This window comes from Lutra lutra, chromosome 6 (genome assembly GCF_902655055.1).
Source record: "Lutra lutra chromosome 6, mLutLut1.2, whole genome shotgun sequence".
In the NCBI taxonomy this organism is placed as follows: domain Eukaryota; kingdom Metazoa; phylum Chordata; class Mammalia; order Carnivora; family Mustelidae; genus Lutra; species Lutra lutra.
Genome location: NC_062283.1, coordinates 58,480,791 through 58,508,019, shown reverse-complemented (window position 1 = coordinate 58,508,019; position 27,229 = coordinate 58,480,791). Strand labels below are relative to the sequence as shown.

General features: G+C 35.0%; 1 protein-coding gene across 3 annotated transcripts in view; it reads left to right on the top strand.

Moving 5' to 3' along the window:
* The window catches only part of CD2AP (CD2 associated protein), a 136,017-nt gene that overhangs the window by 71,822 nt on the left and 36,966 nt on the right, over positions 1-27,229 (top strand). For all 3 annotated transcript variants that reach the window (XM_047732857.1, XM_047732854.1, XM_047732856.1), the window contains exons 6-11: positions 6,969-7,156; positions 10,154-10,232; positions 10,635-10,729; positions 11,770-11,874; positions 18,864-18,900; positions 20,379-20,441. In XM_047732857.1, coding sequence (XP_047588813.1) covers positions 6,969-7,156; positions 10,154-10,232; positions 10,635-10,729; positions 11,770-11,874; positions 18,864-18,900; positions 20,379-20,441 — 567 coding nt within the window. The remainder of the gene's footprint in view (positions 1-6,968; positions 7,157-10,153; positions 10,233-10,634; positions 10,730-11,769; positions 11,875-18,863; positions 18,901-20,378; positions 20,442-27,229) is intronic.

The window sequence follows — 27,229 nt, the reverse complement described above, 5'->3', positions numbered from 1 at the left end:
TCTTAAGAAAAGGGAAACAGGGAAAATCCTATCATTGTCCTAGATTTCTACCAGGAGGTAAATTTTAGACTGCAGTACAGAAAGGGTGAAACTCAGCAGAATGTTATTAGTTTTGTTGAGGAGTTAAAGATTTGAGTTCAAGGAAGCCTAGGTAGTTAGAGTTGTGGCACTGGTTACTGTGGGGGGGGGTGTAGAGAGAGAGAAAGAGAGAGAGAGGGGTAGGGGGCAAGAGGAAGCGCTTCAACAGTGTGGTTAGGGGGTTTCTTTAAGTGTTTGGGTAGTATCAGTCTGTGAATACATAGAGCGAAACCCCATGAGCTAAGACACGAACAGTTGGTGAAGAAAAATAGATCACTGGGATTAACATGAGTATTCCCAGTGCTTACACAAGATCAAGAATTGTTTGAATTCTCTCCATCTGGTTTTGAGAGACTTCATTGAATACATGGGCAGTTCAGTGAAAGGGTGAAGTGAGGGTAGATTGGTGTTTGAATGGAAACCGTTTTCTACCCTGAGAAAGCTTCACACTAATATGCAGGTATTTACCTGTTTGCCAGAAAAAGATCAGCACTCTTTTTTTTTTAAAGATTTTATTTATTTACTTGAGAGAAAAATAGAAGGGGGGAAGGGGGGGTGGGGCAGAAGCAGACTCTCCACTGAGCAGGGAGCCTGATGTGGGGCTCAATCCTGGGACTCCAGGATCATGACCTGAACCGAAGGCAGATGCTTAACTGACTGAGCCACCCAGGTGCCCCCCAAATCAGTACTCTTTAATTTGGGGTTTCTCACCCTTGTCCTTAGTGATTTTGGGGCAGGATAACTCTTTGCTTTGGGGGTTTGTCCAGTACATGTAGAATATTTATAAACATCTCTGATCTAAACCTGCTAGATACCAGTTGTGCTCTTCAGTTGTAATAACCAAAATTGTCTTCAGATGTTCCCACATATTCTTTGCGGGGGAGGGGGTAAAAGCAACCCAGGTTGAGAATCACTGTTTTGTTTTTTTTTAATTTAAAAATTTTAAAAAATTTTCTTGGGGGTTAGGGCCAAAGGGAGAGGGAAAAGGAGAGAGAGAATCTGAAGCAGGCTCCATGCTCAGCACGGAGCCTGATGCAGGCTCAATCCCATGATCCTGAGATCATGACCTGAGCTAAAATCAAGAGTCGGATGTTTAACTGACTGGGTTACCCATGCGCCCCAAGAATCGCTGGGTTTTAGAGGATTATAAGATCTAGCGCTCAACATTAAATAAAACTGAATTACTAGCTGTATATCAAGAAGTAGCAAAATGTGACCCAGAATTTGGAAGAAAAATTAATTGATAGAAAGTGAACCAGAAACGATGCAATTAGCAACAAGTTTGTTAAACATAACTCTAATAAAAATGCTAAGTATGCTCAAGGATGTAATGGAAAATATGAATGTAATGAGGAATGAAACAGAAGATATAAAAAAAAGAATCAAGTGGAACTAACTGCTAGGGATGAAAAACACAATATCTGAAGTGAATTGCTTCTTTTGGAATTTCAACAGTAGACTAGAGAATGAAGAAAAGATAATTGAAATTTAAATTAAGTAGCAGTAGACTTCATCCAAAATGAAGCACTAACAGAATAGACTGTGGAAATCTTGGGATAATTTTAAATAGTCTAACATGTATAGCTTGAGTTACAAAAAAAGAGTAGAGAAAAGGTGGTCAGGAAAAATATCTGAAGAAAGAATATTAAAATATAACCAGATTTGATGTAAACTATAAATCCACAAATTCAAGAAGCACAGCCCCCCCACCTGTACCTCACCCCCTCTGACACACCACACAGGGCTTGCAACAGCACATCATAATTAAGTGCTGAAAATAAACAATATAGTGGAACATCTTAGGAGTTAGAGGAAAAAGGTACAGTAAAGTGGAAAATCTTAGGAGTTAGAGGGAAAAGGTATTTCAGGTAGAGAAGAATGAAGGAAAAAAAATGCAGGTAATCATCAGAAACTAAGTATGGTAGAAGATAATGGAATGATATCTTTGAAATGCTGGAAGAAGAGAAGTCAATCCAGAATTCTATTCTCTAAAATAAAGATGAGGTTAAAAAAAAGTTTTCAGACAAACAATAATAGAGAATTCATTGCTAGCAGACCTGCTGCACTCTAAAGAATTAAAGTTCTCTAGGAAAACAAGGTGGAATACTAGGTGGAAACTTAAATTTATATAAGTAGAATGAAGAGGGACAGAAATACAGGTAAATATGTGGATAAGTATAAAGCACTCTTTTCCATTTTTAAATTTCTTTAAAAGATAATTGACTTTAAAATAATGTATTATGGGAAACATAGCTCCTGTATAAGTAAAATGAATGACAACAGTAGCTGTAAACACAGAAGAGATGAAGTGAGATGTACCTATTATAAGGCTGTTCTATTTGAAGAGGTATAATCTTATTTGAATGTAGATTTTGGCAAGTTAAAGATGCATATTATAAGCCTAGAGCAACCTCTAAGAAAATAAAACAGATGAATTGCTAATAATAATAAAATGAAATGCTAAAAAAATACTTTAAAAAAGAGAGACATCAAACACAAAAATCAACTCAAAATGCATTAAAGTCTTAAACAAATACCTAAAATCATAAAACTCCTAGAAGAAAACCCAGGTGGTAAGCTCCTTGACATCGGTCTTGGAGATGACTTTTTGGACCTGACTCCAGAAGCAAAGGCAACAAAAGCAAAAGTAAACAAATGGGACTATATCAAACTAAAAACCTTCTCCACAGAAAGGAACCGATCAACGTTATGAAAAAGCAACCCACGGAATGGGAGAAAAATACTTGCAAATCAGCTATCTTATAAGGGGTTAATATCCATAATACATAAAGAACTCATCCAACTCAAAAAACATGATTAAAAAGTGGGCAGAGGATCTGAATGGGTATTTTTTCAAAGATGACATGCAGGTGACCAATACAGACATTAAAAGTTGCTCGGCATTGCTAATATTCAGAGAAATGCAAACCAAAATGAAAGCAAGCTATCACCTCACAACTGTTGGGGGAATGGCTGTTTCAAAAAGACAAGAAGTGTTTGTGAGGATGTGGAGAAAAGGGAACCCTCCTGTACTGTTGATAGGAATGTAAATTGGTGCAGCTACTAATGAAGACAGTATGGAGGTTCCTCAAAAATTAGAACTACTTTGTGATCCAGACATTCCACTTTGGGTCATTTACCTAAAGAAGAGGAATACACTAACTTGAAAAGATATCTGCACCCTTGGTTCGTGGCAGCATTGTTTACATAATGGATAAAAATGTGTTTTATATATGCACAATGGAATATTTTTCAGCCATGGAATAGAAGAAAAACCTTGCCATTTGCATCAACAGAATGTGCATATAAAGATGGTGGGCTCTGCTGTCTCTCTTTTTTTTTTTAAATGAGATATAATTGACATATAACATTTTATTAGTTTCAGCTGTACAAATAATGATTCCTTATGTGTATACATACTGTGAAATGATCACCACAGTAAGTCTAATTAATATCTATCATCATACAGAGTTACAAAAATTTTTTTAAGATGAGAACTTTCAAGATCTACTCTCCTAGGACTTTGCAATTAATATATGAAGGAAAAAATAGGGATAAAAAGAAACATTTCATAATGATGGAATCAATTAATAAAAATTATATAACAGTTATAAATATGTATAACCTAATACCAGAACTACAAAATACATGAGACAGAAACTGCCAGAACTGAAAGAAACAGACAAATCCATGCGTAGATTTGAATGTTTCTCTCATTAATTGATAGAACCAGTAGACAAAAAAATTAGTGAAGATACAGAAAAGTCAAATGATTAAATAAGTGGATCTGGTTGATGTTTTGAAATAGTTAAACCAGCGACAGTAAAATACACATACTTTTGAAAAGTACATGGAATAGTTACCAATAGAATCTTAATGTTTGGGCATCAAACAAGTCTCAGAAGTTTAAAAGATTTGAAGTCCTTGACAGTAGTTTTTGTGACCCCAGTGGAAATATTTCAGTCATGGATACTTGGGAAGTTCTCAGTTGCTTGGAAATTAAGCAATATTTATAAATAACCTGTGGATCAAAGAAGATATTATGAGGGAATTTAAACTGGATTTTCAATGAAACAAAAGAAAGAACAATAAAAATTTGTGGAATGCAAGTAAAACAGCACCTATAGAGAAATTTAATTGCTTTCAGTGCTAATACTAGAAAAGAAGAAAAGTCAATAATCAGAAGTTTTAATTTGAAATGAGTAAAAGAAGAAATTAAACCTGAAATAATTAGAAATCAGGAAATGAGAGCAAAAAACTATGAAAGAACAAACCAAGTTTCAAGAAAATCAACAAGTTCAACAGTTGACTTTTTAAAAAAGTATAAAATTGTTAAAGTTCTAATGGTTGCTCAAAGAAAAAAATATTACTGATAATCAGACATGAAATGTATTTTATAGTTCTGGTATTAGGTTATACATATAACTGTTATGTAATTTTTATGAATTGACTCCATCATTATGAAATTTTTCTTTTTATCCCTATTTTTTTCCTTCATATATTAATGTATTCTTAATGTAAGCATTCTAGATTGCTTATGCTTTGCACAGTGACAATGAATATTATTACAGATCAGACGTTATCAGGGATAATGAAAAAATATACTTACAAATTTTATAACTTAGATGCACACATTCCTTGAACAGTACAACTTACCGAAATAGAACTGATAGTCTTGAGTAGCCATATGAAGAAATTTGAATTCATTATCAAAAATCTTTACATAAAATACTGCTGAATTCTCTTAAGGATTTAATTTTACACAAAGTTTTTCAGATTTCTTAGGTTTGTATGACTTTGATATAGAAATCTGATTAAATCATGAAAAAATGAATTATAAACCATATCTCATGAGCATGAGCACAAAAATCAAAACAAAGCATTAGGACATCAAGCCCAGCAAAATATGCAAAGGTTATACATTATGATTAATGGGATTTATCCCATTCATTCAAAAGTAGAATATGTAAAGGTTATGTATTATAATTAATGGTATTATCCCATATATTCAAAAGTTAATATACTATATTAAACCATTTAAAAGATGGCCATCTCAGTAGGTGTTTTATGTATTTTATGTATTCGACACTCAATTTCAGTAAAAAAGCTCCGTAATAGCAAAAGTAGGAAACTATAAATTGGACAAAGCTCATCTATGAAAAACCTGCAGCTTACATTCTTAATGCTAGATAAATAATGATATATCTATACAGTGGAATACCAGTCAGCAATAAAAAGGAATGAAGTAGGAGTGCATGGAACAGCATGGATATATTTTATACATTCTGCCTAGCAAAAGAAGCAGACATGAGATGTATGTGCTGTATGATTAAATTTACTTGAAACTCTAAAAAGATACCTGTAGCGACAGAAGGAAAATCAGGGTTTCTTGAAGCTTGAATTTAGGAAGGATTGATGAGGGGGGTTGTATGAGTGTCCGTTTGGGGTGACAGAAGTTTTCTAGATCTTGATGTGGTTTCCTGGTGCATACATTTGTCAAAAATTATTGGAATGTCCATTTAAAATTGGTTCATTTTATTGTATGTAAACATTCTAATAAACTGATATAAAATATATTACAAAAAATATGTGGCTTAGGCTAATAATGAAAGTGGTTAGAATAGATCACTGTACTTGTTAGCATTACATTTAAGTTAATAAAAGTTGTTTCCTTTAATTCTTAAATGTTTCAGATGTGTGAATGGAAGCTTTTTTAAAATTTGAACCATTATTATTAATTAACGATTATTATCATTAGTAATCTTATTAAAATGTTTGATTCTGGGATCATCTAGGATTCAGTTCAACTATTGGCTTTGTTACTTACTACATACATGACTTTGGAAAAGTTTTTTTTCTTAATATCTCTTTACCCAGTTATTTTCAAAATGAGGAATGATAGTTCTTAATGTTAAGCCTATGAATGATTATGTAAATTAGTATAATTCATGTACAGTGCTTAGCAAGTGCCTGGCATAGATTAAGCCCTGAATAAATGTAAATACCATTTTTATTAATTACCTTGTTGTTATTCTTACTGTTAAACTTCAACAGCCTCCTTTAGTTCAGTGAACTGATGATCATGTGTTTTTCCCACCCCTCAACCCCATTCTGAAATGTTTCTGAAATTTTCTTGGATGATATACTCTAGAACTTTTTAGATTATAAGGCCTTTTGAGAATCTGATAAGAGATATGCTTCTTATACCCAGAAAAATAAGCTGAAAAAATAACCGTACAGTTTTCCATGGATCGTTCATAAACTCCTTAAAACCTATAAATAAGATCCTTTGCTGCTGAGCAAGATTGTAGAAACAACTTTCTTACTTATTTTATAATGTTAAACTTGCTTAAAATTTTTTTAATTATAATTTAAATTTTTATTGGTTCAAATTTAGACTTACTCATCTATGAGTTGAAGCGATCTTAAACTTTTAAGAATAAAAATGGACTTTTTAAAATGAAAATTTGCTAATATTACTAGTTACTATATTTGGAAACTCCCATACTTTGATTAAATTTAATCTTCTATGACTTAGAAAATAATTAGTTTTTGTCTGTAATATATTGTTCTTATATTCTGCATGTTTGACCAAGAGCTGTGAATTTTGACATGCTTTTGTTAAGGACCTTGTATTATACGACTTCTTGAATTTCTTAATTAGCATTTTACTAACTAAATATTCCTAAAATTGTTATCATTTTAAACAATATCCAGAAAAATCAGGTTAAGTGAATCTTACATTTTTGGATATTTTAGTGCTCCATCATTTAAGTTTTTATTTTTATTTTACTGTTTTTAATTAGGAGGTATAGAATGTAAATAGTATGAAAGGGGAATGCCAAGATCTTTGTGATTCTACATTCTTCAAAAACAAATTATTCTTTCAGAAACTGTTTTGACTGTGACTACCTCACCTTTACCGTCTCCTGGGAATGGGAATGAAACTGCTCCTGGGTCAGTTACACAGCCAAAGAAAATTCGAGGAATTGGATTTGGAGATATTTTTAAAGAAGGCTCTGTGAAACTTAGGACAAGAACATCTGGTAGTGAACTAGAAGAGAAGAAAACAGAAAAGGTAGTAATAATGAACTTCACTTAGGTTAACTGCACTCATTCGCTCATTAAGTATTTTTTAAAATGTAAAAGTTAGTTTGCCACTCTGTTACATTTCCTTTTTTGAAATCACTTATAATTGGTTATGAATGAGAAGACTGGAAACTGCAACTTTATAGTGATGTTTAGGTTTTTATAAAATGAGAATGTTTACTGATAAATTTTTTTTTTTTTAAAGATTTTATTTATTTATTTGACAGACAGAGATCACAAGCAGGCAGAGAGGCAGGCAGAGAGAGAGGAGGAAGCAGGCTCCCTGTTGAGCAGAGAGCCCCATTCGGGGCTCGATCCCAGGACCCTGAGACCATGACCTGAGCCGAAGGCAGAGGCTTTAACCCACTGAGCCACCCAGGCGCCCCTTGTTTCGCCTTTTAAAAGCTAAAATTACATATTGTTGTCTTGTAATTTGAAATTTGAAATAAGCCTGACATGGGTCATTTTAAAATGGGTTCACAATGAGATACCAAGTTAATTAGGCTCTACTTAACTTTCCTTTGGATTGTCAGCAATGGTGAACTCAGCTAATCTCCCTCTCTAAATGTTGGAGAACTTCATCTTTCATTAGCATTTCACTGGCATTGTGAAGTAAATCAAAATGAAGGTACCATAAATTATAACACCTTATAACAGATTTTATTTATTTTACTTTATTTTTTGCCACTTGGTGAGATCCTTATTTATTTTTTCCTTCCAAATTAATAACAGATTTTAAAATAAACCCATAAGTCTTTATTTTGGGGGGAAAAAGCTACAATATCTGGAAGACTAATTGCAAGGCTGTTGTTTCTGAGGTTCACACTTTAGAGATATAGACTACTTATTTCAGATAGGAGGTTTTTCCATTGACTTTTAGGGTGTTGTTTCATTTTAGTTCTCAGTTGTATGCCTGTATATAACTTAAAGAGTTTAAAGTATTTCAGTATTTGCTTGCCTAATTCAGCTATATTTCACTTATAAAACTGTTTTGGTTGATGAAATATATTCTCAAGTTTTCTTTTAAAATGGTTAGTTTCAACATATTTTTTCTTTCTCAGCTTGCTACATAGTTTTTCATGTAATAATGATTTGGATTCAGGAAAGAGAACTTGTATTTTTTCCTATCCTCCTAGCTCTGAGACTGTCTGGCAGTAAGATTATGGGGCCTGATTGATTCTTGGTTTTAAAGGTAAAGATTAGAATTCTTGTGGTTTTTGGAATGGTGCTGTATAGCCATGTAACAGCCAGGAATGTTGGAGAAGCAATGTTTGTGTTATGAGGAACATTAGATAATCGGGGGCTCCTTTCTAACTCTAAAGCTTATGATTTATATCAAATAATTTTATTTAATTAATGATTATACTAGTACTCTTTCAAATGCCACTTAAAATGTTCACTACTCAGGGTGCCTGGGTGGCTCAGTGGGTTAAAGCCTCTGCCTTCTGCTCAGGTCATGATCCCAGGGTCCTGGGATTGAGCCCCGCATCGGACTCTCTGCTCAGCAGGGAGCCTGCTTCCCTTCCTCTCTCTCTGCCTGCCTCTCTGCCTACTGTGATCTCCGTCTGTCAAATAAATAAATAAAATCTTTAAAAAAAAATGTTCACTACTCAAGAGTTATTATTAGTGAGAGTAGTCTCAGGGTCACCCTGTATGATGGCCTTTTGAGCCTTGCTTTGATCACTGACCCAGAAATTGATAAAGTGGAGAGCACATTTGCTATGTTTGTAGGTGACATCAGATTAGAAGAAATGATGGCTAGAATTGGGAGAAGTTAAAAGTGAATATCTTTTTTTTTTTTTTTAATTTATTTGACAGAGAGATCACAAGTAGGCAGAGAGGCAGGCAGAGAGAGGTGGGGAGGGGGGAAAGCAGGCTTCCCGCTGAGCAGAGAGCCCGAGATGCGGGCCTCCATCCCAGGACCCTGAGATCATGACCTGAACTGAAGGCAGAGGTTTTAACCCACTGAGCCACCCAGGTGCCCTAAAGTGAATATCTTAAAAGATAAACAGAACATGCAGTGATAGGTAGTTGGTGTATTTAGACTTTTAACTAATGATAGCTAAGTTCAAATGTAATGTTATTTCTGGGGAGAGAAGTCAAGGAAAGCATTAGTATGAAGGACTTAACTTTTTAGTCAATACAAGGTAAAATTTTCTACTAAACCGTAGTTATAGACGTTGTAACGTTAGCTAGGTAATTTCATTCATATAACAGCAATGAAGTATAAAGACTTTCTTTTCTTCCCTATGTCATCATAAGGAAGTTTAGTGCTGTTGTTTAAGAGCCACTTTCTGGAGTCAGACTTTCTATGTTCAAATCTGGGCTTCACTACTAAATTACTGTTATTGTGGGCAGGTTACTTAACTGCTTCCTAATCTATAAAAGGAGCACATAATAGTGTGTACTTTATGCAGATTGTTTTGAGGATTAACTTATAATGTATGCAAAGTATTTTTCTCAGGGATTGGTATTCAGTACATTTTCAGATACTATTTTTTTTTTAAAGATTTTATTCATTTATTTGTCAGAGAGAGAGTGAGAGAGAGCACACAAGCAGGCAGAGCAGGCTGAGGGAGAAGCAGGTTCCCTGCTAAGCAGGGAGCCCAACACAGGGGTCTGTCGATCCCAGGATCATGACCTGAGCTAAAGGCAGATGCTTAACCCACTGAACCACCCAGGCATCCCAAGTGCTATTATTTTTATTGATTTAAGAGGTTTAAAAGTAAATTACAGCACTGTATTCTGGGTAGCCAAGAATGTGTATTAACCTTAAGACAGGGAATTTAAAAAAATGTGACGTTCTGCGCCATCATTTAGGTGGCTTTTATCATCTTTATCTTTTCATTGCAGAGTTTTCATTCACATTACTAACTTGGCTATAGGTATCATTAGGGAAAGCTGGCTAATGCAAATGGAAATTTTGTTTAAGAATATTATCTTAATTCTCACCTAAAATAGTTGATACCATCCTTTTTTGTTGCAGCCCTTAGTTATACAGTCAGTAGGATCCAAAGCACAGAATGTGGACATAACAAAAACAGACATAGAAAGTAAAACTAAAGGTAAGTGTTTTAGTAATATTTGCATATTGGGAATGAAGCATACTCATATACATTATTAAAGTTTTTGAAGATGTTTGTTAACACTGTACTACTTGATTAGAGTATTAAATTCTATGAGATGGAAGTACTACAGGGTCAGAGGTTTTACTGTATGTGCTTTGTTCACCCATGTATCCCCCTGCAGTTAGAACTGTGCCTAGAAACACAGTAGGCACTTAGTAACTATTTGAGTGCATGGATTAATGAAATTGTTACTTAATCCAGTGTATAGTATTGGCCAAAATTATTCATCTATCTTTAATAGCTTCTAGTGTACATGTTTTTATACAAAGTAGAGGATTAATAAGTATTGTTGAAAGAATCAATTTATTCAAACTACATTGTTCACATTCTTTATTTTAGCAAAGGAATATTGTAGAACATTATTTGCTTATGAAGGTACTAATGAAGATGAGCTCTCTTTTAAAGAGGGAGAGATAATCTACTTAATAAGTAAGGTAAGATAGTTCTCAATTTTTCAATGCATTAATTTATTCATTCTTACATTCCTTCTCCTTACATTCCTCCTCCTCTAGAGGAGCTGGAACTTTGTCTTATTTCTGTGTCCTGATATGGCACATAGTATTGCCTAATAATTGATTTATTGGGGATTTTTTTACCATCATGTAGGTTTCTTCTCTAACCTCAACTCCTCCAGGTTTCTGTTCTCACTTCCTAGTTCACCTCATTAAAATTTTTCCCCCCTCTAATGTTTGTTGTTTATAATGTAAAAAAAAAAAAAAAGAAAAATAAGGAAACAATTGAAATTGCATCAATATGAAAATGTTTATAAAACCATACAATGGAAAGTGATGCAACTATTTCAAAGTATGAATATTCCAAAGTATAACTTGGAATAAATTATAGCAAAAGAAAAAGAAAACCCAGGAGTTTTTGTGTCTGGGCAAAATTCCATAACTATTTGTAATAGAAGAAAACTATAAATATTTTGGTTTTGTTATAACCATATAGAATAATTTCTGAAAAATATCCCATTGTTTTAAATTGACTTTGTTATCAGATAGTTTAGTGAATGTAATTTTTAATATCCATACAGTTTTGGATCGATAACCACTCAGTTTCTCATGGGGGTAGGTATTTGGAAAGAATTTAGAATATCTTGTTAATTTCTAAAGCAAATGAATAATGTCTTTGTTTTTGGTATATAAAGTATTAAGTAAATTAAGTAAGACACGTTTAGAAAATCATATTCTCTCTCCACCCTCTTCTCCCACTTTTCTTTTTCCTTTCTCCTTATAAACTGAATTTTAAAATTATTTGACTTATTTTAAGAAAAAAATGAAACCTAATTTTATAACTACTGCTGGAAGTAATATGTGGGTAATATTTGCTTTTAGGGAGGACTTTATGATCTGTTTAGCCCTTTTCTTCCCTTGTAAAAATAATGGAATTGAATATTTTCATGTTTTGTTATAAACTTTTTTCTTATTTAAAGATAGCCCCAGTTATTTTAATTATTCCTCATTTTTCATTACAGGAGACTGGAGAAGCTGGCTGGTGGAAGGGTGAACTTAATGGTAAAGAAGGAGTATTTCCAGATAATTTTGCTATTCAGATAAACGAACTGGATAAAGACTTTCCAGTAAGCCTTTTTTTTTTTTTTTAACAATGTTAATAATAGTTTAATGAATCTTTTGCCAGTATTTCTTTAAAAACAGGTGTTTTATATTGTTGCTAAATAAGTTTATGAGGGGGTTTCCAGTTTATATATTGAGGTAAAATTGATTTGAACTGTAGTAAAATAAAATAATATTTTAGTTCTGTGTTTTACTTCTGGTGTTCTTTCCCCACTGACTGTATTGAAAAGTAACCTTAGACTTTGTTACTTTATTATAATTAAAAGAAAAAGTCTCTCATTGTAGTTAGACAAATTAACACTTGTCCTGGAAGAAATTATACTTTAATTTTTTGGAAAATCGTATTTTTAGTTACTCTTAATCTTACAGGATTACTCTTGTTAATGCATTTTTGGGAGGGTTAAGAAGCAGTCTGCTTTCTTACCAGATTTAAAGTGATGCTGAGTTATTCATTTATGATCTTTTGCTTTTCTGCAACTTGATCTCTTTTTTCCCCATAGAACAGTGGACCTCACTGAAGATTGATTGGTTGATTGACTGAAGTATAATTGACATACAATATCTTATTGGTTTTAAGTGTTATAGATCATAGTGGTTAGATATTTTATATATGACAAAATGGTCCCTACGAGAACTCTAATTATCACATCACCAAAGTTATTATAATATTATTGACTTGTTTTCTATGCTGTACATTACAGCCCCATGATGGACTTATTATAATTGGAAGTTTGTATCTCTTCCTCCCTTCCATCTTATTTCACCCGCTCTCTAGCCACTTCCTCTTTATGGTAACCAACACTCTGTTTCCTATGTCTGTGAATCTGTTTCTGTTTTGTTTGTTCATTTGTTTTGTTTTTTAGATGTCACAATAAATGAAATCATATGGTATTGTCTTTATCTGTTTGACTTCTCCCACTTAGCATATTATCCTCTGGGTCCATCTATGGATTTCATTCTTTTTCTGGCTGAGTAAATCCACTGTGTATGTATATATCACATGTATATGTATGTTGTCCTCTAGTAGGGAACAGTTTTACTTCTTCCTTTCCAATTTGGATGCCTTTTATTTTTTTTTCTTGCCTAACTGCTGTGGCCAAGATTTCCAATACTGTGTTGAAGAAAAGTGGTGAGAGTGGGCATCCTTATCTTGTTCCTCCTGATCCTAGAGGAAGAGCTTTTAGCTTTTTACCATTGAGTGTGATGTTAACTTTGGGTTTGTCATGTGTGGACTTTATTATGTTGATGTACATTCCTTCTGTACCCACTTTGTTGAGAGGTTTTATAAATGGATGTTGGATTTTTTAAATGGTCTTTCTGTGTATATTGAGATGACCGTAGGATTTTTATCCTTCATTTTGTTAAAATGGTGTATTATGTTGGTCCATTTGAAAATGTTGAATCATTCTGAAATAAATCCTAAATGATTATGATGTATGGTTCTTTTGATGTATTGTTCAGTTCAATTTGCTAATATTTTGTTAAAGATTTTTGCATCTGTGTTCACCAGGGATATTGCCTATAATTTTTTTTTTTTTTTCCTGTGACGTCTGACCGATTTTGATATCAGGGTAATGCTGGCCTCATAAAATGAATTTGGAAGCATTTCTTTCTCTTTAGTGATTTAAAATAATTTGAGGATATTTACTAATTCTTCTTTAAATGTTTGGTAGAATTCACCTATGAAGCTATCTGGCCCTGGACTTTTAAATTACTGATTGAATTTTATTATTTGCAATTGGTCTGTTAACATTTTCTGTTTCTTTGTAATCAAGTCTTAGAACCCAGAGGAAACGGATAAATTCTTAGAAAAGTGGAATTTATCCATAAATGGAATTTATCCATATCTGGGTTTTCCAATTTGTTGCATGTAATTGTTTATAGTTATCTCTTGTGATCCTTAATATTTCTGTAATGTCACCTGTAATTTCTCCTGTTTCATTTCTTCTATATTTATTTGGGTCCTCTTCTCTTTTTTTCTTGATGATTTTTGACTAGAGGTTTATTGATTTTGCTTATCTTTTCAATAGTTAGCTTTTAGTTTCATTGATCTTGTCTTTTGTTTTTTAATCTCTGTTTTGTTTATTTCTGCTCTGGTATTTGTTTTTCTGTTAACTTTGGTCCCCCCCCCCCCCCCCCCCCCCCCGCCTAATTCCTCTTAGTATAAATTTAGATTGTTTCTTTGGGAATTTATTATTTCTTGAGGTAGGCTTGCTTGTATTACTCTGAACTTGCCTGTTAGAATTTTGCAGTGTTCCATAGGTTTGGAAAGCTGTTTCTATTGTTTTTATTTTCATTTGTCTCAACATATTTTTAGATGTTCTCTTTGATTTCTTTGTTGACCCATTGATTGTTTAGTAGCATTGTTTAGTCTTCCTGTGTTTTGTTTGTTTTTTTTTCCCCAGGGATCGTCTTGTAGTTAATTTCTAATTTTATACCATTGGGGTTAGAAAAGATACTGTTATGATTTCAGTCTTCTGGAATTTTCTGAGATTTGTGGTCTAACACTGTTCCATGTGCACTCAAAAAAAGTGTATTCTCTAGTTTTTTTGGACAAAATAGTGCGTATGTATTTATTAAGTCCAACTGGTCTAATGTGTTGTTTAAGGCTAGCATTTCCTTATTAATATTCTGACTGGATAATGTAAATGGATTATTAAAGTCACCTATAATTATTGTGTTACATTCAGTTTTGTGTCTGTTAATATTTGCTTTATATATAACTTTGGTGCTTCTGTGTTGGGGCATAAATATTTTTGAATGTTACGGCTTTGTCTTGGATTGACACCTTTATTATGTAATACCCTTTGTCTTTTCTTACAATCTTTATTTAAAGTCTATTTTGTCTGATGAGTATTGCTACATAAGCTTTCTTTTTGTTTCCATTTGCATGAGATATTTTTTTCCATACCTTCACTTTCAGTCACTATGTCTTTAGTTCTGAAGTGAGTCTTTATAGGCAGCATATAGATGGATCTTAGTTTTCTGTTTATCTATTCATCCAGTCTGTGTCTTTTGACTGGAATATTCAGTTCATTTACATTTAAAGTAATTATTTGTAGGTATGCACTTAATGCCATTTTAATTGTTTCCTGTTTGTTTTTGTAGCTTTTCTCTGTTCATTTCTTTTCTTGGTCTCTTCCTTGTGGTTTGATAGTTCTTTAGTGTTACATTTGGGCTCCTTTTTACTATTTATTTTTTGTGTGTGTGTTTCTTCTGTAGACATAATAGTTTGTGGTTACTATGAGGTTTCTGTATATTGACCTATATATATGGCGGTCTATTTTAAGCTAACAGTTCCTTAAAGTCAGATGTATTTCTAGCACTAAATCTTTATCTCACATCTGATCCATGTTTTTTGTTTTGTTGTTTCACTTTACATCTTTTTGTGTATCCCTTAACTAGTCATTGTAGTTATAGTAAAATTTACTGTTTTTGTTTTTTAACTTTTATACTATTTAAATGGCTGATTTACTGCCTTTAAATAGATATGTATTTCTATCAGTGAGATTTTTTTTTTCCTTCATATTTTATTTGGAGTTATGGTCTTTTTTTCCTACTTAAAGAAGACCCTTTAACATTTCTTATAAGACCTTTTTAGTGGTGATGAACTTCATTAGTTTTTGCTTAACTGGAAAACTCTCCTTCAGTTGTGGGTGGTTTTGCCTCTTAGAGTGTTCTTGGTTATGAGTTTTGTCTTTCGGGTCTTTAAATGTATACTGTCACTCCCTTCTTGCCCACAAAAAGTTTCTGTTGTAAAATCAGCTGATATTTTAGGGGGTTTCCCTTATATGTTACTGTTTTTTCTTTTGTTACCTTTGAGATTTTCTCTTTAACTCTTGTCATTTTAATTACAATATATCTTTGTGTGGCTCTTTTTGATTTCATCTTGTTTGGAACTCTCTTTGCTTCCTATACATGGATGTCTTTCCTTCACTAGGTTAAGAACATTTGTAACCATTATTTCTTCACATAGATTTTCTCTTTTTTTCTTTCTGAGACCCCTGTAATGTGAATGTTAGTATACTTGATATGATTTCTGAGGTCCCTTAAACTATTCTCCTTTTTTAAAAATTCTTTTCTCTTTTGCTATTCTGACTGGATGATTTCCAATATTCTGTCTTCCATTAAGGTGATCCATTCTTCTTTATCCTCTAATCTCTTGATGAACTCTGTATATTTTTAGTTCAGTTACTGAAATTTTCAGTTCTGTGACTTTTTTCTTTTTGAATGTGAGCCCATGTGAGCCGGGGTAGGAGGGGCAGAGGGAGAGAAAGAATCTCAAGCAGGCTTTATGTCCAGCATGGAGCCTGACTCAGGGCTCAGTCTCTTGACCCTGAGATCACAACCTGAGCCCAGCTCAAGGATTGGATGCTTAACTGAGTGTGGCACCCCTCATTTTGGTACTTTCTTATATTTCCTACCTCTTTGTTAAGGTTTCTTTCTGTATTCCTTCATTCATCTCCCAAGTTCAGTGAACATCTCTGTGACTATTCCTTTGTTCTGTTTATCAAGTAAACTGTTTAATCTCTTAGGGTTTTTTCCTGAGGTTTTATATTGTTCTCTTGTTTTGGACATCTTCTTTCTCCTTATGTTGTTTGTCTTTCTGTGTTTGTGTCTGTAAATTTGGTGTCTATAAATTTGGTAAATTACCTATTGGTCTTGAGGGAGTGGCCTTGTATAGGAATTTCCCCTTTGTTGATTGTGTGTACCAGGAGGATTTGGCTGGGGATCTGGAGCTAGAGTGGACATGGGCCAGGGGTTCCCTGGGACTTGTTACAGCAGGGCACTTTGGCAGGATGGCTGGGGCTAGAGTTGGCCTGGACTCCTTGGTGGATGACTTGAGCAAGTCTGGGCATGAGAGATTCCAGTGTACTCTGTGCCAGGGCCACGCTGGTGGGAGAGCTTGAGCTGTTGGCTGCAGGCCTGTGGTATCCTGGAGCTTCTGGGGCTACCTTGTTGTGATGGCTAAAGCTGGGGCTGGCACAGGGCAGTGGATTGCCTTGGTTGGACAGCTGAAATTGTTCTGGGTTTGGGGCCCCAGACTTGCTGGGGCAGTCCTAGGAGGCCAACTTGAATACTTGGACTCTTCTCATCAGTACTGTCAAATATGGGTGTGGGGAACATAAACAGTGGTGCTTGCCGGCATCTTTGACCCTGGAAGGAGTTCCCGCAGTTCCTTCATTTGGGAGAGGCTCTAGAGTTAGTAAGTGGATTTCCCGCACTTGTAGTCAGTCTAGTTGCCCTTTAAATTGCTGTTTTGTTTTTGTGCCCTAGGGCAGGTGAGTCTGCTTGGGACCCTCAGGTATATCCCTCCCTACTGCAGGTTTTTGTATCTAGGATGTGGTTTATGTTGTTACCTTGTCTGCCACTGTTCTCTGTGTGGTCCCTCTATTGTTTGCTGTGTAGAAGCTATTCAGTCCACCCTCATTTTTTCTGGAGGAATGGCCCTATATGTAGGTGTAGATTTATTGTGTCCATTGGAGGAGGCAGAGTCTTCCTTTGCCACCATCTTGGACTACCTCCTTTTTGCTACTTCTCTAATTGAGTCAGAGAGCAGAGACCCAGGACAAGACAGTCTACCATATTTTATTTAAGCTAGTCTAGAAATTCCTACCTTTGCAGTCTTTATATAGTTAAGTAAATTATTAGAGGTTGCTCTATGGGTTAATGCTGTCTGAGGCCCTTCTTTTGTTAGATTTCATTCAGTATTTATTCAGCCTTTCAGGGTGCTTTATTCTTTTTTTTTAAATTTTTAAAGATTTTATTTCTATTTATTTATTTGACACAGAGAGAGAGAGATTACAGGTAGGCAGAGAGAGAGGGAGAAGCAGGCTCCCTGCTGAGCAGAGAGCCCAATGTGGGGCTCGATCCCAGGACCCTGAGATCATGACCTGAGCCTAAGGCAGAGGCTTTAACCCACTGAGCCACCCAGGTGCCCCCAGGGTGCTTTATTCTTATGCCTAATGAACAAATTATTGGGGGGGGGGGTTATTCGGTGTTAATATAGCATTGACTCTCAGTTATTTTTAATTTGGTAAAACCAAATTCACATGCTTAGGAATATTTGAAGTTTAAGTCTTAAAAATAAATGAATGGTGGGATGCCTGGGTGGCTTAGTCAGTTAAGCGTCTGACTCTTGATTTTAGCTCAGGTGATTGTCTCAGGGTTGTGGGATCCAGCCCCGTGTGTGGCTCCACATTCTGCTTATCATTCTCTCCCTCCTTCCCTGCTTTCCCCTGACCTGAGTGGGAATCAGGAGTTGGACACTTGACTGACTGAGCTACCCAGGTGCCCCATAGACCTTTGATTTAAATCTTCTCTTTGAGAGTTCTGAAGAGTCAAGGGTATAAGCTAGATACATTTATTAGCTATTCTTTTTTTTTTTTTTTTTTTTTTTACCAGTTTCTCTCTCTTCCTTTCCCTGCCACCTCTCCTTTCCCATAGTACTCAATTGTTAAAGAGAGGTAAAATTGTGCCTAGGAATCTTAAAGGAGGCAGTCATGAATATTTTTGATTACCATTAAGATATTTTGGGGTTGGGACGCCTGGGTGGCTCAGTTTGTTAAGCCGCTGCCTTCGGCTCAGGTCATGATCCCAGCGTCCTGGGATCGAGTCCCACATCGGGCTCCTTGCTTGGCAGGGAGCCTGCTTCTCCCTCTGCCTCTGCCTGCCATTCTGTCTGCCTGTGCTTGCTCGCTCTCCCTCTCTCTCTGACAAATAAATAAAATCTTTTAAAAAAAAAAAAAGATATTTTGGGGTTTACCAAACTCACTGGTGAGTTTTGATATACTGGAATTTTGATCAAGAAGACATTTGCTCTAACAGATTAATTTTTTTTTCAGTGACCTGTTGGGTTATTAAGATCTTTTTGTTTTATAATTTTTGGCAGGGATGGGATGAGGACAGATAATATTAATGATCAGAATTTATTTTAAGTATAAATATGTAACATGTAAGTATTCATGTATCTTCACTGTTGTTATTTTAACAGAAACCAAAGAAACCACCACCACCTGCTAAAGGTCCAGGTATGTAAGAAACATATTATTCAGTTTGATATTTTTTATATTTTCAAGTTATAAAATGGTGAAATTGGGTTTTAAGTATAAACCACTTACATTAGCAAAAATCATATATCCTGGGGCGCCTGGGTGGCTCAGTGGATTAAGCCGCTGCTTTCGGCTCAGGTCATGATCCCAGGTCCTGGGTTCGAGCCCCACGTCGGGCTTTCTGCTCAGCAGGGAGCCTGCTTCCTCCTCTCTCTCTGCCTGCCTCTCTGCCTACTTGTGATTTCTCTCTGTCAAATAAATAAATAAAATCTTAAAAAAAAAAATCATATATCCTGATATACAAACTAGAAATATATAAAAAGTAACTGTTCATATGTATTAGTATCAGTATTTTTAAAGTATAAACTGTATAAAGTAGGATCGTAAGTATAATTTGGATACTTTAGTTATAACATCATTTCTAATTAAGAAAATTGACAAAATTTAGATAGAATACTTAATATATTGACCTGGCCAATTAGTTATTCTGCCTTTTCATATTAAATCCATTTGTTAATGTCTTAATGTGTTGCTAAGGGTTAAGCAAACTAGAAGAGTTTATTTTCATTTTTTTTTTTTAAAGATTTTATTTATTTATTTGACAGATAGAGATCACAGGTAGGCAGAGAGGCAGGCAGAGAGAGAGAGAGAGAGGGGAGGAAGCAGGCTCCCTGCCGCGCAGAGAGCCCAATGCGGGGCTCGATCCCAGGACCCTGGGATCATGACCTGAGCCGAAGGCAGAGGCTTTAACCCACTGAGCCACCCAGGCGCCCTATTTTCATTTTTTTTAAGCAGAAGTATATTACAGTATTCTTAGAAGACTTTTCCAGAGTTACAGTTTTATAATATGGCTCTTTATCTATTTCTGTAAATTTTAGCCCCTAATTTCTGATTTTTTACAAATAAAGTACAATTATTTATTGGAAGATTTGCTTTATTTTAAAATAATACAAGTCCTTCCCTACTCCCAAGTTTTCGGCTTTGTATTTGCTGACCCAATCCGAGAACAAGTAAAGCACAAGTTAAAAACAATTTTTATAGAAGTTGGTGTTAGAGGATTTTTAGTCACCAGTCATACTTGGGCTTTTTAAAATTTAACTAAAGTTAAATAAATTAAAAAATTGAATTCACAGTCACAGTAGTAACATTTCAAGTCTCCATACTCCATATTGGATAGTACAAAAATAGAATAATTCAATCATCATAGAGAGTTCTACTGGAGAGTGGTGTTGTAGATGATATGAACATCTTCATTTGACAAAGAGGGATCTGAGACCACGAGGTAACAGCTGTAGGATTGGATATTTAGCCTAGTGATCCTGGTATATTGTACTCTCTGTTAAGCCATGTTTTTCTCTGATGTTATTTTTAAACTAACCTGTACTGTTTAGTAATATAATTGTCTTTGTGCTTTGAAACTATTTTTTTTTAAGTATTAACTTTGTTTTTTTCCTTAGCTCCAAAGCCTGAGTTAATAACTACAGACAAGAAGTATTTTCCTGTAAAGCCAGAAGAAAAAGGTGAGACTAATTATCCCACTTTCAGAAAAGTAATTCTTTCTTTTGTGGTCATTGAAATTAATAATATCTCTCCACACTGAATGATTTACATTGATTTTTAACAGCCATTCACTATTTAACAACGTTTGGAGTTTTCTGGGAGGAAGTATTTTGTTAAAATTGATAGGAAATAAAGATTTCACTCAAACTGATACCAATTTACATTCATTAAAAAGTTAAACCATTATTTCAGTAAGAATATAGTGTTTCGTTATAGTTCATTATATAAGAAAACTAGGTATTAAGTAGTTATATTTTAATTTTTTTGGAGTCCCAATTAAAATAGATTAACATTTGCTGTGCAGAAGCTTTTGATCTTGATGAAGTCCCAAAAGTTCATCTTCGCTTTTGTTTCCTTTGCCTTTGGAGACATGTCTTGAAAGAAGTTGATGTGGCTGATATCAAAGAGTTTACTGCCTATGTTCTCCTCTGATTCTGATGGATTCCTGTCTCACGTTTAGGTCTTTTATCCATTTTGAGTTTATCTTTGTGTACGGTGTAAGAGAATGGTCAAGTTTCATTCTTCTACATATAGCTATCCAATTTTCCCAGCACCATTTATTGAAGAGACTGTCTTTTTTCGACTGTATATTTTTTCCTGCTTTGTCGAAGATTATTTGACCATAGTGTTTGAGGGTCCATATCTGGGCTCTCTATTCTGTTCCACTGGTCTGTGTGTCTGTTTTTATGCCAGTACCATGCCATCTTGGTGATCACAGCTTTGTAGTAAAGCTTTAAATCAGGTAATGTGATGCCGCCAGTTTTATTTTTGTTTTTCAACATTTCCTTAGCAATTCGGGGTCTCTTCTGATTCCATACAAATTTTAGGATTATTTGCTCCAGGTCTTTGAAAAATACCGGTGGAATTTTGATCGGAATGGCATTAAAAGTATAGATTGCTCTAGGCAGTATAGACATTTTAACAATGTTTATTCTTCCAATCCAAGAGCAAAGGAAACAGTCAACAAAACAGAGTCAACCCACGGAATGGGAGAAGATATTTGCAAATGACAGTACAGACAAAAGGTTGATATCTAGGATCTATAAAGAATTTCTCAAACTCAACACACACAAAACAGATAATCATATCAAAAAATGGGCAGAAGATATAAACAGACACTTCTCCAATGAAGACATACAAATGGCTATCAGACACATGAAAAAATGATCATCATCACTAGCCATCAGGGAGATTCAAATTAAAACCACATTGAGATACCACCTTACACCAGTTAGAATGGCCAAAATTAGCAAGACATGAAACAATGTGTGTTGAAGAAGATGTGGAGAAAGGGGAACCCTCTTACACTGTTGGTGGGAATGCAAGTTGGTGCAGCCACTTTGGAGAACAGTGTGGAGATGCCTCAAGAAATTAAAAATAGAGCTTCCCTATGACCCTGCAATTGCACTACTGGGTATTTACCCCAAAGATACAGATGTAGTGAAAAGAAGGGCCATCTGTACCCCAATGTTTATAGCAGCAATGGCCACGGTCGCCAAACTGTGGAAAGAACCAAGATGCCCTTCAACGGACGAATGGATAAGGAAGATGTGGTCCATATACACTATGGAGTATTATGCCTCCATCAGAAAGGATGAATACCCTACTTTTGTAGCAACATGGCCGGGACTGGAAGAGATTATGCTGAGTGAAATAAGTCAAGCAGAGAGAGTCAGTTATCATATGGTTTCACTTATTTGTGGAGCATAACAAATATCATGGAGGACATTGGGAGATGGAGAGGAGAAGGGAGTTGAGGGAAATTGGAAGGGGAGGTGAACCATGAGAGACTATGGACTCTGAAGAACAATCTGAGGGTTTTGAAGGGGCTGGGGGTGGGAAGTTGGGGGAGCCAGGTGGTAGGTATTAAGGAGGGCATGTATTGCATGGAGCACTGGGTGTGGTGCAAAAACAATGAATACTGTTACGCTGAAAAGAAATTAAAAAAAAATAATAATAAATTAACATTTCTTAGGTGAGTTCTAACTTTTAAAACATGGATGTGTTTTGTTATGTATTATCTAATTTTCACTGTCTATATTTGTCATATAAACCTGGAAAGCTATTCCAAGGTACACATGTATTTTGACAAAAACATTATTTTGTTTGTTATTATTAATTTGGAGAAAATAATTATTTCTTTTTGTGCAGACAGATCTGCAGTGGTTATATTTAGTATACTAGGTTATATATACATTTGACCCTTGAGCAGCACGACTCAGTTTGAACTGGAGAGGTCCACTTGTACATGAATTTTTCCCATTAAATATGATACAGCACTGTAAATGTATTTTTCTTATGATTTAATAACCTTTTCTTTAGCTTACTGTATTATAAGAATAGAGTATATAATACGCGTAACATAAATGTGTTAATTGAATGTTTATGTTATTGGTAAGGCCTTCTGGCCAACAGTAGGCTTTCAGTTAAGTTTTTGGGGAGTCAGAAGTTATACTTAGATTTTCAACATTGTGGGGAGATTGGTGCACCTAACTCCCTGTTTTGTTCAAGGGTCAACTGTACAAGACACAACTTGAACACTGTTTTAGAGTGCTTCTGTTTCTACTGTCAGTATTGTTTCTGCCTATCCTGGTGTGTTGCCTACAGTGTTCCTTTATATTCTTAACTGAGTCCTCTCACTTTAGTCCCTTGTCTGGCTTATATTTCGTATTATTGCCAGATTTTTTTTAATAGACTTTTTTTTAGAATAGTTTTCAGATTGACAACAAAATTGAGCAGGAAGAATGGAGAATTCCCATATACTCCTTGCCCCACACATGTACAGCCTTCCCCACTATCATGAACCAGAATGGATCTCCACAGAAACATTATATCCTGAAGTCCACAATTTATCTTGGGATTTACTCCTGGTGTTGTACATTTTATGAGTTTGAACAAATGTATAATTTGACAAATGTGTAATATGAATTACAGAATATGTCTTAGTACCCTAAGAATCTTTTTTGCTCTGTCATTTCATCCTTGCCTTTTTCAGAATGTCATTTGGTTATATTTATTTATTTTTCATTTGGTTATATTTTAATCTCCATGTCTTCATGACTTAATACCTAATTTCTTTTTAGCGCATATTAGTAGTCTGTTCACTATCTGTAGCACAGTTTATCCAAATTCACCTATTGAAGACATCTTGGTTGTTTCCATACTCTGTCAGGTATGAATAAATAACATCCTTCTCTAGGTATCTTAGTGGACATAAGTGTTTAATTCACCTAGGTAAACAATCAAGGAGTATGATTGCTGGGACATGTGTTAAGAGAATTTTGTAAGAAAATGTCAGATTATCTTCCAATTTATACCATTTTGCATTCCCATCAGCAATGAATGGGAAATCCTGTTAACTCCTTATCCTGGCCAGCTTTTGGTGGTGTTGGGAACTGACCCCCAGATTACAATTTTGTATCATCTTCTCTTTCATTCTCTAAATGCAGTAACCATACTCTGGTTCCTGAATATGTCACGTACTTTTATAGCTTTGTCTCTTTCTCATTATCTGCTCAGCATGGAAGTTTTTTTATGTCCTTTTTTCTTTACATTTGAGAATTTTTTATTTGTTATGCAAAAATAGTGTTTACTTTGCAGTATTTCTTAATCTAGGTGTAGTATGGCTGTTGTTAGGTCTGAGTCTTGGATCAGTTTATTTTGGTACCTGGTTATAATACCAGTCCTACATGAAAGACTCATTCTATAAAGAACGTAGAACCAAATGTAAGAACTATGTTGGCTTCATTACCAACATTATCATATTCCTTTTATAGTTTCCTCAGTCAAGTAGATCGAGGTCTTATTGAGTAGTGACTTCCTGTATTCTCTGAAATCAGTCAGATGATCTTATAAGCAAAACAGAAGGTGCTGCATTTTTTATCATTTATCTGGTCAAAATCCTGGCCATAATGAGGTAACAGGGACTGAATTTGCCCTGCCGAGTTAAATGACTAGAAAACTGGACAAAGTATATGAAATAGTGGTTTCAGATATTAGACAACAGCATAGGTCTGTTACCACTGAAGGAAGGTATCACTGAACCAGTAAGGCAAGCCCTAAAATTATGCTCACCTATTGAAGTAGTTTACAGTCAGCCGAAAGGAAGAAGTCCAATAGAGCCCAGTTTTCCTGTGGAATTGCAAAAACAGGAGATAGGAGTTTAGGGAGGTCATGGCAGCTACTATTTGTGGGGCACAATTCCATAATGGAGGGAACTGCACAGAGAGCACTCTGAGATCTTTGTAGGGCTTACCATGAAGCTTTGGCTGAGTACTATGAATTAAATACCTAAGAAAGGAAACGTACATAGCTGGAGAAATAACTGCTGGAAAGCATTTGGTGAAACAGTTTCTGGAACTCACTAATAGTTCATGTTCCTACAAGCCACAGTGGAAAGACTTGATAAGGCATAGGATAGAGTCTGTAAAAGATTATATCACCTTGGGCTTAGGGCTTTGCATGTACCTTGGAAGCAGATGGAACTAATCCCAGAACAGAATTCAATACAATTTGAAAGAGTATAAGAAAATCTAGCAGCCAAGTGTGTAAAATACAAAATGTCCATTAGTTGATAAGAAAAATTACCGGGCATATAGAAAAATCTGGATAATAGCAACTTGTAACTAAAAGAAGAATTAGTCAATTTAAAAGATCCAGAAATGACAAGAGATGATGGAAATAGCAGTAAGGACATTAAAACAGCGATTAAAATTATATTCCTTGTGTTCAAGAAAGTAAAAGACAACGCAAGACTGATGGTGAAAGAAATGGAAAATATAAAAACACCCATATTGAACTTAGGCAGATGAGTTAATACAGTATCAGAAATGAAAAACATTGTGTGGGATTATCAGTTTACTGGAGATTACAGAATGAAATATTAGTGAACTGGAAGACACAGCAATAGGAACTATCTAAAATGAACTAGAGGGGCAGCTGGCTGGTTCAGTCAGTAGAGCACACAACTCTTGCACTCAGCATCATGAGTTCAAGCCCATGTTGGGTGTGGAGCCTACTTAAGAAAATAAAAAAAGCCCTAGGGGGGAAAAGATGAATAGAGTATCGGTAACTTGATGACAATATCAAATATATATATATATTTTTAAGTAAGTTCCATACTCAATATGGAGCCCAATGTGGGGCCTCAGCTCATAATCTTGAGACCAAGACCTAAGCTGAGGTAAAGAGTTGGACACTTAATCAACTGAGCCACCCACATGCCCTGTTGAGTAGTTTTATTTATGTGTAATTGGAGTCCCTGAAAAAATGGAGAGAGAGTGGGGCAGAAAAAAAATACTTGAAGAAATAATAGTTGAAAAATCTTAAGACTTGCTGAAACTGTAAGCCCAAAGATCCAAGAAGCTCAGTGAACTCAAAGCAGGAGAAACAAAAGAAACCACCTAAAAGAACTTCATAATCTGTTCAGTGAAAAGCTGTGATAAAAAGAAAAGCATAAAGTCTGAATGAAAATAATTCTCAACCTTGAATTTTCTACCTAGCAAAATATGTTTCAGGAAATGTAGGCAAAATAAAATCTTTCAAGACAAAATCTGAGAGAACTCGTTGTCAGCATACCTGTATTTACTACACAGAAAATGTTAAAGGAAATACTTTTTGGCTGAAGGAAAATGATGTTATATAGGCGTTTGGATAAGTAGAAACTGATAAAGAATGCCAGAAATGGTAAATATGTAAGTAAATATAAAAGACTTCTTTCTTTTTTTTTTTAAATCTTGTCGGTAACACCAAAACTCTTCATTGGGAAGATTTTAAAACTTTTTAAAAAAACTATAGTATGTGTTGGTGTCAAAGTTTGTATGCAAATATAAGAATTTTTAAATTAGTGAGATAGGACAAATGTAAAATGAGGGTAACAATTCTTAATGTTTTCAAAATGTTCTTATTAACCTGACATGCCTAAATCTGGTTCAAGGAATAGAAAAAATGTCAGTGCTTGGCCTAGTAAGCTTTGGAGATGTGCATTGGGAGAGATAACTAGTATCAGTCTGAGCGTTAAAAATTGGTGTGCATTAAAGTCTGTCTTTTTAAATAAAATTAAACACAAAGTTCTACCCTTTTTCCACCCTCAACAGACGTTGAGGCCAGTATATTCTACCAGTATGTCTGTCCATGACTTTTATCTCTGTTAGGATCTTAATTCTACAGAAGATACACTTTAAAAAGCTCTGCTATGTTGAGCAGAGGGGAAAAAGGAGCTACTAGAAAGCATGAACCTGGGACACCTGGGTAGCTCAGTCAGTTAAGTGACTGCCTTTGGCTCAGGCCATAATCCCAAGGTTCTAGGGTGGAGACCCACATTGGGCTCCATGCTCAGCAAGGAACCTCCCTCTGTCTGCCAGTCCCCCTGCTTGTGTGTGCGTGCTCTCTCTCTCTGGAAAATAAATACAAAAATCTTAGGAAAACATGAACCTGATTACCCTACTACCTTTGACTCTTCAGTGACTCCCCATCATCTCATGGGATACTTTTCAAATCTTAAGAATAAATTGTGACTGTTTATTCCCTGCCTCAGGTCACCATGTAGTTTTTATTTTCTCAAACTTGCTTAGTAGTCTCCTGCCCCCTTTTTTCTCGGAGGTACCTGAATGCTGACCATAGTGTGCTTCATAAGAAGAAAAACACCAACACTTTGGAGCCCAAGTTTTTCTCTTGCTTTTTGTTAAAAGTTTCTTGGACAAAGCTTTCAGTAGCCCACTTCACTCTCAGGGACTTGTATTCTTGCTAT